Source organism: Merops nubicus, unplaced genomic scaffold (genome assembly GCF_000691845.1).
Source record: "Merops nubicus isolate BGI_N331 unplaced genomic scaffold, ASM69184v1 scaffold6442, whole genome shotgun sequence".
Lineage (NCBI taxonomy): Eukaryota > Metazoa > Chordata > Aves > Coraciiformes > Meropidae > Merops > Merops nubicus.
In genome coordinates this window covers 72,167-85,827 of record NW_008595534.1, presented here as the reverse complement: position 1 = coordinate 85,827, position 13,661 = coordinate 72,167, and the positions used below count along the sequence as shown (strand labels likewise).

Genomic DNA, 13,661 nt, shown 5'->3' with positions numbered 1-13,661 from the left:
AGTTCCACCCTTGCAGGGGCAATCCTTTCCTAGGCTCAAACTGCTGCTATCAGTTTACCAGACTGTTTCAAGCCAAGTGTTGTTTTACTGCTGTTCATCTCTTTAACTCATTTGCATCAGCATGCACTAGCCCTAACTGAAGATGATTGGTATTAATCTGCCGTGGCGCGCGCGGCGGTGGCTCCTCCTGGCTGTTGGGATCTCAGCATTTACTGCTCTGCTCTTCTCTTTTCTAGATCTCTGAGCCAGGGCAGCACCAACTCGAACATGCTGGATGTACAGGGAGGTGCTCACAAGAAACGTGCCCGACGCAGCTCGCTTCTGAATGCCAAGAAGCTGTATGAGGATGCCCAGATGGCCAGGAAGGTGAAGCAGTACTTGTCCAACCTCAATGTAGAGACAGATGAAGAAAAGATCCAAATATTGTCTCTTCAGTGCGAGCCTGCCTACAGCACTTGTGAGTACAGGGATCCAGAGTGGTGACACAGTTTATGAAATGTATGAAAATCTTGTTCCCTCCCTAGAAATACTCATTTAAAATCTTTTATCCCTTCAAGAAGAAAAATAGTAAGCGTTCATTTGTCAGTTCATGTTCTAACAGTTTCAGCAAGCCAGCATTTATCTTCAGATCTTGGTTGAGCTCAGAAAACTTCAGTGATGTTTTCTGCTTTGACCTTTAGTTCTGAAAACTGTGTCTTTTCATCAGTCTGGAAGGAAATTCAATAGTACATTAGCTCTCTTCTTGCCCTGCTGTCCTTGTATGGAATTAGGAAGGATAAAAGTAACGTTTACCATATGAACAGCAAGAAAATGAAAAGAGACAAAATCAATACAGAAACTGCAATGGATTACAGCTTAGAATAGGTGAAGATTGTTGAGAAGTTAGGTCAATATTGACTGGTGGGATTGACATGGTTTGGCAGTCAAAAATTGAGGGCTGCACAGGTTGGTTGCCATAATATGAACTCCTGTGCAACTGTCTGACTGAACAGACTGTTACCTGACCTGCTATCTTACAGTTCAGCAAATTCTTATTTAAAAATGAGAAAGGGCAATTGCATTTTATTTTGATCCTTAGAAATTCTCACTTGCTTGAAAGGTCATTTTGTTTCAAAATAGAAGAGTGTAGCGACCTTGCTAGTCAAAATAATGTTTCATGCTTGCCCTGTTGTCCAAATGCAGCATTTTAAGACTTTCTTTAGCCCTCCAATATCACTTTGTCTCTGATGAGATAAGTTAAAAGCATGATGAGGAAATGGCAACTTGAAGATAAGATTTTTTTTCCTTTCCATTATTCAGTATTAAGAATGCAAATCCTTGTTATTTCCTAAAGTGCCTTCCTGTACAATTTTTTTAACATTTTCTTTTAAGTAGCACTGTTGTAGGAATCCTGGAATTGGCAATACTTGACTCCCTTCTTAAAAATGTGAAATTTTGTGTGTTTGCATGGGCCTTGTGCCTGAGCTTGCCAGAGATGAGAGGTAGCTCTGAGTAGAAAGGTGCCCAGCATCATATAGTGTTAGGGGAGGTGGTTCTGCCCCTGTTGTGTTCAGCCAGACAGGTAACAGCACAAGATGCTTCTGCTTGGAGGTAACACTATTGTGGGGTTTATTCTCTACCCACTCTGAAACAAGAAATTAAAACATGGCAGGATGAACTCTGGGCAGATGATCTGCTTGCAGACAGAGCAGGTGGCATATTAAGCCTAGCAAACAAAAAGAAATGTTATGAGATTGTTTTTCAGTTGTTTTAAAGAAATAATTACAAATTTTGCTTGCAAAGAGGAACGAGCAGCAGTATGGCTGCAGTCCAGACCTTTGCAAGGGACTTTAAGGAGAAGTCAGATGGCCTCAACTTCAGAGTTTATTTGCTGGGTGGTTAAAGTAGAAACTGAATCAGGGCCCTGTGTTGTAATTCAATTGTGCCACCTAGTGAAAACCAGCTGCAAACCAGCTGCCCCCTCTCCCTTTGGTGGCATGAGGTCATTTTGGAGGAGGTGCTGTTACACTTTTGCACCTTATGTGCAAACATATAAAATAGAAACTTGAATTGTGGTGGACAAATAACGTTGAGTTTTTTTTTGTCTTTTGCTCAAGTACCTCTATGACACTTTAAACAGGTTTTTTTAATGCCACTTCATGTAACAGCCTCTTCAGTGTAACAGGGTAGGTGTGTGTGGAGTTAAAATGGCTTCAAACACATCTTATCTGCTTCATCCTGTGGGTGCTTTGGGTGGTTGCACTCAGAGCAACTGGAATAATCCTGCAATTCAAAGTCCAAGATACCTATATGCAATTTTTCCTTAACAGTAACAAAGAATTTAAGTGAGAGAAGAGGAGGAAAATCCTCTGAAATGTCTCCAGTACCCATGAGATCCATTGGCCAAACCACCAAATCCCATCAGCACCAACAGAACAGGATGAGTCAAGTTCTTCAGGTTCCAACTGTGAACTTATACCCCAGCAGGAAAAAGGGACTGACAAAGGAGCATGTCACATTCAGTGAGTATCTTCAGTTCACCTGCCTGGAGAGTTGTGTGCATGAAGTACAGGAGAGGGAGGAGCTGTTTGTAGCTGGGAGGATTATTTGAGATACTGTTATGCTTCATTTACTTCATTCACTGGAAATAGCTGAAGCGTTTTGCTGGGTTTTAGGAGGGCGTGCTGTTTACTTAGTGCTTTGCACAATATTTAAATACTTCTCATAAAACAGCTCATCATAAGCTGCTGGCTCCAGATATGCTCTTGCTTTAGTTTCATGTCTTGTAACTTCACACTTTCTGTAGCAGTGCTTATTTCCTATATACATGAAAAGTGTACAGACTTCAAGGTTTTTTGTGAACTAAAGAACACCTAACTGAAGTGCTCTTCATCTCTCTCTTGAACAGGTCAGGTGCACAGTGTTAAGTTTTTTACTGTGTACTTCTGCATTTTAAAGGGATCTTGCACAAAAGTAGAACAACATTGTTTCTTTTCATGACAAAATGAATATATTCAAGTGAAATCACTGAAACGAATCACAGATATTAAATATTTTAACTCCCAGAACCCCATTATAGCCACATTGTTGTCAAATGAAGCAAAATATGTTATGAATTGCTCTTAGTGAGCATCAGGTTTTTTTCTGTCTCTAAATTTGGTGGTTGCAAAGCAGTGTTACATATTCAAATGCTTTTGACTTATTTGCATAATTGTATCATTTGAAAGCTACAGTTGTGGGTTATTAAATAAAGGGAGTTGCACTCAGTAAGAAATGGTGAGGAGCAAAATCCATTAAAATACCTTCAGACAACAGCACATTGCAGGATATAAAATAGTGTTTCCACTCAGTATTTATTTCAAGCTTCTTCTTAAAAGCTTGTGCAACTTATTTTCCAGAGGCTTTGCTGAGAGGTGTTTCTTCATTCCCACCTGTTAAGTGTTCAGTGTTGATTCTAACAAGCTATTGAAAATTTAAATGAAGTCCTCAGCACTGTGTCCTCTGCAAGGTGGTCTAATAGTGAACAAGACAGACCAACTCACCAGTTTGTGAAGTCCAGTGGTATGCTGGTTTTGCTGAACTTGCTAAGTTTGGGATAGTGCCTGTGGGTGCTGATTTGAGAACTCCTGATGGTGAAGAACTTGGACTGACCTGTTGGCTATGACACAAATGGTTTTCAGCAGTGTCCTGGGCAAGGGTTTCTGCCAAGCTTTGTACATTGCACCTTTTTTAGTGCTTTGCCAAACCCATGACTAGTGTGGTGTGATGGTCCCACCCAAACCTGGGTGTTTCAGCACACTCCAGATGAGCAGCCAGCAGTAGCAGTGGCCACTGCATATCTGAGGTGGATTAGAACTGGAGACTGTCTCCACGTGCAGAATCCTCCTGAGCATCTGCTTCTCTTTTTGCTGAATGCTCCAGTGGAGCAATTGCCATTTACTTCCAGCAGTAAACAATTCCATTGCTTTTTGTAGGTACAGGCTCTCCACAGAAGTCATTGAGCTTGTCTGAGGAAGTAAGTAGTAAGAAACAAACAGATGACACTATGTCCATGGCATCTTCTCTGCACTCCAGCCCCCCTGCTTCTCCTCAGGGCTCTCCACGCAAAGGTAGGTGTGCTGCCTGGCCCTTCCCCCTGCAGGTCAGCAGCCATCTGGGAACCTCAGCCTCTCTTGTGCTAAACCTGGGCTGGGCAGTGGCAGGAATACTTGTTGGTGATGATGCAGTAGAGAAATAGTAGTTTAGTATATTCATGTCAAGAGTAGAATCATGTCTTTCTGTTAACAGACACAGTTTTTTCAATGCATTTGTGTGTTTTGGCCTTAAAAGTTTAGAATCATGTCTTTCTGTTAACAGACAGTTTTTCAATGCATTTATGTGTTTTGGCCTTAAAAGTCGTCTACTGTTTGAAAAGGGGAACAGTTGTTCCTTTAAAAACTCCTTAAGTGCTCTTGACAGAACTCCCAATAGCTCTTAAGTGCTGATGCCCTACCAGTGTATCAGTTCAGATTTTAGGTTTGCCAGTAACTGGGATGGGATTTGCAAACCTGGGGGTTTCTTGAAGACCAGAGTGTTGTACAGAAAATGCTGCTGTTGGGACATCTTAGGGTTTTGCCTAAGGCAGCTGGAATATCAGGTCATTAGAATCATAGGAGGGTTTGGGTTGGAAAAGACCTTCAAAGGTCATCTAGTCTAGGCTCCTTGCTGGGAGCAGGGACATCTGCAGCTAGAGCAGGGTGCTCAGAGCCCCAACCTCCCCTGGAATGGTTCCAGGGATGGGACAGCGACCACCTCTCTGGGCAGCCTGGGACAGGGGTTCAACAGCCTCATTGTAACAGATTCCTTCTATCTAGTCTAAATCTACCCTGCTTCAGTTTAATACCTTAAAATGGTGTTGTAGTTCTCCAGAGCAGATGGTTTTGATAGCTGCAAAGTCGTGCATCCATCTAAATCCTTGAGTCACTGTTCATATCTGTTGTTCTTGTGCACAGGGCTTTGTATACGTCCCTGTCTGTCATGATGCCCTGAGAGTCTCTTTCTTTTTGATGTCTTCATCTTAAAAGACCCGCATCACTTCATCATTAGTCAACCTTGGATGGGAATTCCTTTGAAATCTCTTTGTAGTCAGCCAGTGTGGTCAGTGCTGGATGGTGTAAGGCTCTTCCCCTCCCTTCTGTGCTGCTTTTGACTCACTGCCAGCCCGGAGGCACGGGGTTAGCATGGCATGGCACATGACTTCTGCATCTCCTCACCCTGCACAGCAGGAGGTCCTGCTGCTCTCTCCACTTCTGCCTTCACAAGAGACCATTCCCTTCAGGAGAATGCCACTTTCTTTACTTAAACACAGCATATGTATAAGCAGCTTAATTACTCGGGTTGCCAAACTTGGTTCCACTGAGATTTTTATCCAGCGTTGCTTATAAACATGTTATTTTTGTTAACTTTCATCTGGTTCTTTGAAAAACATATCTTGTTTCTTTGGGATTATTTAATTAATTCAACTTGCTTTCAGCATATTTTTAGCACTGGTCTAATTTGAGGTGATCCATAGCCTGTTGTGTGTGTAGTGCTGACAGCCCATTGAACTAAAATTAGGTGCTTCACAGACAGTGGAAAGACAGAATTTTAGGCACGAACACATTCCACTTAATCTTAGGTGCCATTTTCTTTCGAGCTATACCCAAGTGATATGCAAATAGGATTGAAGGAAAAAAAAGTTTTAAAATCAGGATGTTATTTTTGCTGTTATTTATCTCATTGCTTACCAAGACCTGCCTGTGTGTTCTTCATTGTAGTTGGTAACATCCAAAGGTCGGATAACTGCAGCCAGATGAATCTCTCTGGTTCTTCCTCATCCCTGGCCAGTGAAACCAGCAACAAGAACAGTGGACAACGCAGCTATGGCATAGGTGGGGCTTATTTACAAAAGAAAATTCAGATGATTATCAAAGCAAGAGACAGTTCTGACACGAGTGAAAAGGGAGACAGAGAGGATGAGAGTGGAAAGGCAGAAGCTGAGCGCGAGCACAGGAGAGCGAAGTGGGAAAGAAGCTTCTCCAGGGAAAGAACAGCTTTTACTGCAAAAAGGAAAGCAGAGCCCATTGAAGCCTCAGAAAGGAGTGAAAACCAAAAGGAGAAAGACAGTGATGCTCTGAGTACAGCAAGTATCTATAGCAACAGCAGCCTGTGGCCATCTCACTGCCTATGCGTGAAGCCTAGAAGGAGGAGGAAGACTATATGATGGATTTTTAGAAGAAAGACTATGGTGTCCACTTTGTCAGATACACTGATTTTTACCTAAGTTATTTTAGCATTATTCTTTTACGTGTTTAAGCTGTTTGATGTGCTTCCCTTCCAGATATTTGTGTCAGTTATTTATAGCTAAGCACCCTTACAGTGCAGTGAAGACAATAATGTGAAGTTTAGAAAATCAAGCAACAGGTACAGTGACAGTTCTGTTACTTAGTGTTTCACAGATACCAATGAACCAGTAAGTTCTGCAACACTCTCTTAATTAGGCTCCAGATAGTCCCTCATACGTTGTAAATCGAGGGCTCACCTCCAGCACTGGTGTGTTTGTGTTGGTCATGTCACCTTCTCCTGAGCTTTTAAGGCCAGCAGAGACTTCCCTTTACTCTGGTTATAGACATGGGCTGTTATTTAATAACTTGGCTTTCAGACAGTGTTAATCTCTTTTAATGAAGAGGAGTCCTTTGGTTCTCCAGATCTTTCAGGTTGTTGTCTTAAAATTAAGATGCACTGTGAGAACATTTGTTAGTGCAGTACAGTTGTGTTAATCTTAAGGAGTTCATTAGACAAAGAATATGAAGCATTAATTATTGTCAAAAGAAAGGAAACTGAAAGTTAATCTTTAAGATGCTGGTTTAAATACATCCATTCATAAGGTCCAGATTTATAGTTGGATGATATTGATATTTAATGCTTATATTTGCTCTTAAAAATCTTGCAGCAATAATCAAGCTTAAGCTGTGAAATCTCTCAAATTCTGTGTTCAGTGCCATGGGTACCAGTGGCTCCAGCTGCCACACTGTATGAGCTCTCTATTTTTTTATGGACTGAAGGGCACTTGTCTTCTGTGTTACTGCCTGCTCATGTCACGTTTTCACCTAATCCATGTGAATATGTGACAGTCCAGCTCAAAGGCACATGGAGGTAGAAGTGAAGTGAGAACTCAGGAATGTAGAGGAAAAAAAAATGCTTCTCTGAGGACTCTGTCAACAGTGTATGAATACAGTCTCCTGTGAAGAAAGGCTGTGGTTTGATTAATATGCAGATGCTTGTTTACCTACACATGAAGCAGTTGATGATCCAGAATTTTCCAATAAAGGTTCTAATTTTGTAGTTTTTATGCACATAGTGCAAGGTATATCATGGACTGATTTCTCCTAGTGAAGGCAGGCCTGTCTTTCCTGATGTGCAGTGGATTTGCTCCAGAGAAACCAACTTGGGAACTCAAAGAAAAACATATTTAAATTAAAAGTAAAAACCAAAACACCACCACAGTCACATGGGGTCTGCTCATGTGATGGTGCATGGACTTAGCTAAAGAGATGAATATCCAGAGAGCTTGAAATCTGAACAGCCACAATTTGCTGCTGCAGTGGAAGGCACATGGGGCCTGATCGGTTTCACCCTGGGGTGCTGAAAGAGTCAGATGATGTTATTGCTAGATGCCCCTCAGGTATTTACAGATGATCCTGGGACTCTGGAGAAGATCCCAGTCAACTGGAAGGTAGTAAATGTTGTTCCAGTGTTCAAGGAAGGCAAGGAAGACAACCCTGGTAATTATAAACCTGTGAGTCTCATTTCAGTGCCAGGTAAAATGGTGGAGATGATCATTTTCTGAGAGTTACTGAAAAATGCTTGAAAGACAATAAGGCAATGTGGTCAGGAGACAAAGCCAGCATGGGTCATGCCTTACTAACCTGGTACCCTTTTAAGGCAAGATTACTCACCTCAAAAGTGAAGGGAGGGCAGCAGATGTGGATGTTTGGGGTTTTATCAAAGCTTTGGATGCTGTCTCTCACAGTATCCTTCTGGACAGAGTGTCCAGCGTGCACACAGTGCTCACTGAGGTACTAGGAAGACAAGGTGTTGGATATCTGGGGCTATACACATTCTGTGTGTTGGAAATAAGTTATATGAGGGTAAGGGTGAGCCAAGAAGGAAAAATGATGTGTTTTGCTCTGAACCCAGTGAGATCTTCAGCTGTTTCCCTTCTGCAGGAGCAACTCTGGTGTCTGGTCCAGCTCCTGCCCAAGCTGTATTTCCTGCTTTTGCTTCCTCCTCTGTTAATTTTGGAACAGATAATAAAACTGAAATGGACCATATGGCTAATCCCCGAGTGCTAATAGCTGGTGTTTACCTTAGCCAGCATCTCCTCACCCCCTGCCAAATTCTTTCTATTTTTTTTTTGAGCCTCACATGACAGTAGGGCAGAAGGATAGTGGGAAATGCATGAAATTTGTACTAGAGGACTCTTAAAAAACTGGGGAGACCTGACCTGTCCACCCACTGTTCATGCTGCAGCAATTCATCCTATTTATGTAGGCTTAACCTTCTGCTCTGGAGAGTAGTGGAGTTGCAGGTAGGTTATTGGTGTCACTGGAAGTGCATTAATTATAGTGCTAGATGCTGACTGATGCTAAAAGATTTGGTGCCCTAAAAACCTCTGTGGACCGATTGTGTGCAAACAAAGGGCTTGACTTGTTTCTTTAAAGAATTCTTCCTGACGTGTCTGTGTGTCAGTGCCTCGTTGTCATGCCTAGGAAACTCAAATTGCTCTGTGACCAAGTTGTTCTCTTCTCCTCTCCTTCAGGCTACGCCCTCATACCTTCAGCTAAATCTGATAACTTCTCAGACTCCAGCCACAGTGAGATCTCCTCCCGGTCCAGCATCGTGAGCAACTGCTCGGTGGACTCCATGTCAGCAGCACTGCAGGATGAGAGGAGTTTGTCCCAGTCTCTCCTCGTGGTGGATTCAGCAGGGGCAGAGAGAAAAGAGCATCCTCAGCCTCTGGCTGACTATGGGCAGCCATGCCCAGGGTAAGGTGCAGCTGGTTGGGGTGCAGCTTGGGTGTTAGCAAGGGTAACAGAGCCCTGGTCAAGGTGCCGTCATGGATTCTGCTGTGGTCATGAAGCTCTTGCTAGGAGCAGTTATCATCTTGCTAGATGATAATTACCAAATGAGTGTAGTAGTGAGAGACAGCAGAACAGGCACAGGGCCTTAGCAGTTCTCTTGGAGTCAGCAGTGCCACTTAACATACTCTTAATGTGGATTTTGAGGATTTTCATTGTTATCAATTGTTGCTGAGGTGAACTGGAAGCTTTCTGCCAGTCTTCCTCAGAGTTTTCACCCAGGAAGTCTTGTTACTTCAGTGCAATGAGAACTTGTCACTTTGAACTGGAAATTTTTGATTTTGTCTTACTAGATGTTAAACCTTGATCCATAGGATTTAAGGATTTATTGGGATAACATATTTTGCTCTCAGATGTGAATTCAAGTCAATGGAGTTGTTCCTTACTAGTTGTAGCTCATCTCTAAGGCAACATAAGATTTTTATGATTAAATTCTGTGAAGAGCTGTATGTTGTTTGTGTATAATTGATTAGAATACTCCAGTATTCTGTGGTGGTCTCTCTAAAATAAAGCTGATGAGTGTCTGCTATGCCAAAGTGATGCAGCTCTTCAGAAAATAGTGCTTTGGTCTGTTTTTACTGGGCTAAAATGAGAGCTAAAGATGTGCTTAATAAATACAAATAATTCCCTTTTCTGAAAGGCCTAACACATGCTGAGAGTTTAGTCAGGACTGTAGCAGCCATCTTCAGTGGTGGCTCGAGGTGGAGTGAATGGCTCCAGGGCCACCACAGCTCTCTAAACCCACTCTTCACTTTGCAAGCCAAAAGCAGATTGTTCCTGTTTTGTGGCTGTCCCTTTATGCCTTGATTTCAGTGGGATTTGAAGGGAAGAAAGCAGGTTTTTTTGTCAAAAGTTAGAAATGCAAGGGAAAAACATTGTTAGCACATATCTAAGAAACATTCCTTGATTTCACAACATGTCAGTAAACTGCTGAGGAATGCTCTTGAATCTGAATGTTCTGCTCCCCCTGTGTTCGTTAACCAGAAATAGTTAAGAGATTTGAATAATGTCTAGCAATAGTAGCTTAATGTATTCTAAATTCATGCAAACCTGGCTTCATTTTTTTTTTCCCCTCTTTAATTATGCACTGACAGTGATTAGAGCTTTTAGCAGCCACATTTTTAAACCAGAAATTCTGTACTTGGGTTTTCAGAATCTCTCCCTCCAGATCGTTTCCACAAATGTCACTTGGGCCCAGTATTTCCAAATTTTCTTGAAATACAAATACCTCCACTCAGTCTAAACAACTTTATGTTGCTGCCAGTGAAGGGGTTGGGTTTTATTCTCAATATTTATTTTGGTTTTAGCTTATAAATGCAAAGAAAAAAAGGTGGTAGTAGCCTGAAACTAAGCTCGTTGCTCTTCTGCTTTGTTGGGCACCATCTTGCTGCAGCTGACAGAGGAAACCCTGTGTGGCCTGGATTTTTATAGATGTGGGGTCAAGCCTGTAGCTGTTGCAGACTTGTTATTCCCTCGGGAATAACTCTGCTGCTGCCATGTGCAGTAGTGAGTTGGGAATACCAGTGTCAGTGCTCCATGGGCCTTGACCTTGCTGCCTCCCCGTTTTCAAACCGGAGCTCGGTTGTCTTTAAAATCAGGTCACTGTCTCCCAGTACATCACTCTCATTTTAAAAGCTTACAAGGCTCTTTTTTTTCCTGTTTTCTGTTGTTTTGAAATGTAGCTGGTCCCTGAGTAGGCCAGCCCTCATCAGGGGCATGGCTTTCACCTCCTCCATGAGCAGCGAGGAGATCTCCCACGAGCACATCACGGTGGAGGCCGCGGACAGCGGCAGGGGGAGCTGGACTTCATGCTCCAGTAGTTCTCATGACAACTTCCAGAATATCCCAAACCAGAAGAGCTGGGACCTCCTCAACTCTTACCGTCACACCCAGCTGGACGGACCCATAGCTGAAGTGGATCCCACAAACTGTTACTCTGAGGAGGCTTATTTGTATTCTGAAGCCTTCTCCAAAGCCAACAGGCAGTCGAAAGCCAGCGTGGAGCTCGACCAGTCTCGCCAGAGCTGGGCCTCCTCCAGCTCCCTCTCAGACACCTACGAAACAAACTATGGGACAATTAAGAGGAGGGGGCTGGAGAACTCTACAGCAGAGCAGACAGAGGTTTTGGACTCTAAACCAGGCGCTGATACAACTTACAAAACTGTTACTTCGAGTACAGAAAAAGGCCTCATAGGTAAGCCAAGCCAACAGCTTATGGAAGCTCCTACATCTGGTTTTCATTTTGATATGGAGTTGTTAAGGAATGACATCAGCAGGTCTGGGGCCTGGCTGGCATGTTAAACTCTGCTTTGCATGTGGTTTCCATCAGAACGCTGCGCAGACAGCGTGTTTTCAAGCCACCTTCTTTTGCATTAAGCAAATTGAAATAATAAACCAGCCCACTTCCCAGTCACTTTATGGATCTGCAGGAGAACTGCCTTCAGGAGACTGTCAGGCAGTTCTTCTCTGTAGTACAACCTCTTTTTTTTTTTTTTTTTGGATGATTTTGGAAACAGTCATCACTGGAGACATTCCTCTGGCAAGGAGCAATGAGCATGGCTTCTTGAAATCCCTATAATACAGACTTTCCATGAACCTGAGAGGGAGGATCATGACTGCTGTGTGGTACAGAGCTCTCCCTCCTCTCTGGAGCTGGGGCACCTTTCATCCACAGGGCTTTGGTCTCTAGAAGCTCAAGGGCAAAGCAGATTCCCTTCTTATCTGTGCTCTGTTAAACTGCCGTTTATTTGGTTATACAGCTGCAGGTTGGCTGCATATGAAAGGAGTAAAACTTAGAAAATGTCTTTTCAAAGATGCATAGTTCTACCAAGCAAGATGTTTCCCTGTCCTAATCAGTGTAGCAGCCAAAACGAAAGGAACTGGGTTAGGAACAAGATAAAACATGGAGTGAAAAGCTTTCTAGGCCGCAAGTCAAGGGTGCAGCTGACATGCAATTTAATTACCCACTAATTTGCTGGAGGGGTTTATGTTATCAAAGGTAGTTGCTTGAATAAACATCACGTGTAGGGTAGAGGTCTTGGGTTGCATTCCTCCTCCTTGGCTTTGTAGCAGAAGGGCAGCATGGTGGGGATTTGCAGAAGGCCTGCCCACAGCTCCCTCCTGGGCACGTGCTGTGCCCTTGGAGCCTTCAGAGCTGCTGCTGAGCCTCTGAGCTCTTGTGGGAGATGGCATCCTAGCTATGCAGTGCACACTGTCTGCTCACAGCTCTTCCCCTTCCTTCTAATTCCATTTATGGCACCATGTCATTGTCCTCCTTGGTGCAGGCAGGCAAGAACCACTCAGCGACGTGCTGCAGTGGAGTGTGAGTGCACCTGCAGAGGGGGCTGGAAGTTTGGTTTGCAAATGTGAGCTGTTCACCATCATACAATATGCCCAAGACATTTTCACTTCAATTCACCATTTGCTGCCTCTCTACACAGAGCTTGTTGCAGCAGAGTCTGTAATGACTGTGTGAGCTCAGAATATGGTGAACAAAACAAGGATCTTCAGTTCCACAGCCAGCAGAGAGGGTGTGGAACAGTGATGTGCCATTGCTGTACCCACAGGGAAAAGATTTTCCATTGCTTTTACCAATAGTAGACATCAAAAGCTATATGGCTGCCCCTTAGTTATGCTCCCCATAGCCACTGTGTGGAATTCCACCTTATTTTCTTTAAAAAGTGAGTATTTGAATAATCAGCTGCTTAGGGAAGGAGTATTCTTGGTGGCAAGGGCTTTGTAACCTCCTGAGACTGGGTTGGGTGGGTGACAGAAATTGCAGACACTCAATGCTGTGGATACTACAATGTTTTATTTTGAGAGAATTTGCAAAATATTATGCATTGGAATTTTGCAAAAGGACATGTTATTCCTACTGCTGTTATGACAGTGGGCTAGGCAGTAGCTCTAGGAAACCTGTAGATTTAAAGGAGACTATTCCCACCCTCCTCAGTCCTCCAAAACCAACCAAGACCAAGGGTGGGGGCTTTGATTTGAGGACCCAGCCCTTCCCCATCCATCCCTTCAGGGAGGGGAAAGCCTCTGTCAGTTCCCTGCGTTCTCCTAGGGGCCAGTTAAATGAAAATGAATCCCATAAATCAGCAACATAAATCTCTGCCTGTACCCACGTGTAGCTGCCAAACCCCCGACGGTGTGAATTCAATCTTCTTGATTTTCCTGTGAGCCCCAGCATGGCCTGAGGCCCTCAGGCATGAACCAGCTCTTGCTCCTGATGCCAACACCTGGAGTCTCACAAGTCCACAGCACAAGTACCCCCTTATTTTTCACTTTCACACTCCTGTAAGATAAGAAAAATATCACAATTGCTGAAAAGAACTGCAGTGAGCATTCACTATTTAAAATTTATGCACAAGAAGAATACAAATTCCACTCAACTAATAGATTTAAAAAATTACCCTTGCTTTCAAACTCTCCTGTTGCAACATGTACATGGCAAAATCCCAGTTTAACATGCACGTGAGCCCCAGACCTGGGGGTGGGTGGGAGGGGAGGGAACTTAAAAGC

General features: G+C 43.3%; 1 protein-coding gene across 1 annotated transcript in view; it reads left to right on the top strand.

The window, feature by feature from the left end:
- Nucleotides 1-13,661, top strand: part of RAPGEF6 (Rap guanine nucleotide exchange factor (GEF) 6) — a gene marked incomplete at its 5' end in the record, with an annotated part of 34,706 nt that overhangs the window by 19,980 nt on the left and 1,065 nt on the right. The window contains 6 exons of the mRNA XM_008936073.1: nucleotides 237-457; nucleotides 2,310-2,501; nucleotides 3,954-4,088; nucleotides 5,775-5,888; nucleotides 8,819-9,044; nucleotides 10,820-11,331. Coding sequence (XP_008934321.1) covers nucleotides 237-457; nucleotides 2,310-2,501; nucleotides 3,954-4,088; nucleotides 5,775-5,888; nucleotides 8,819-9,044; nucleotides 10,820-11,331 — 1,400 coding nt within the window. The remainder of the gene's footprint in view (nucleotides 1-236; nucleotides 458-2,309; nucleotides 2,502-3,953; nucleotides 4,089-5,774; nucleotides 5,889-8,818; nucleotides 9,045-10,819; nucleotides 11,332-13,661) is intronic.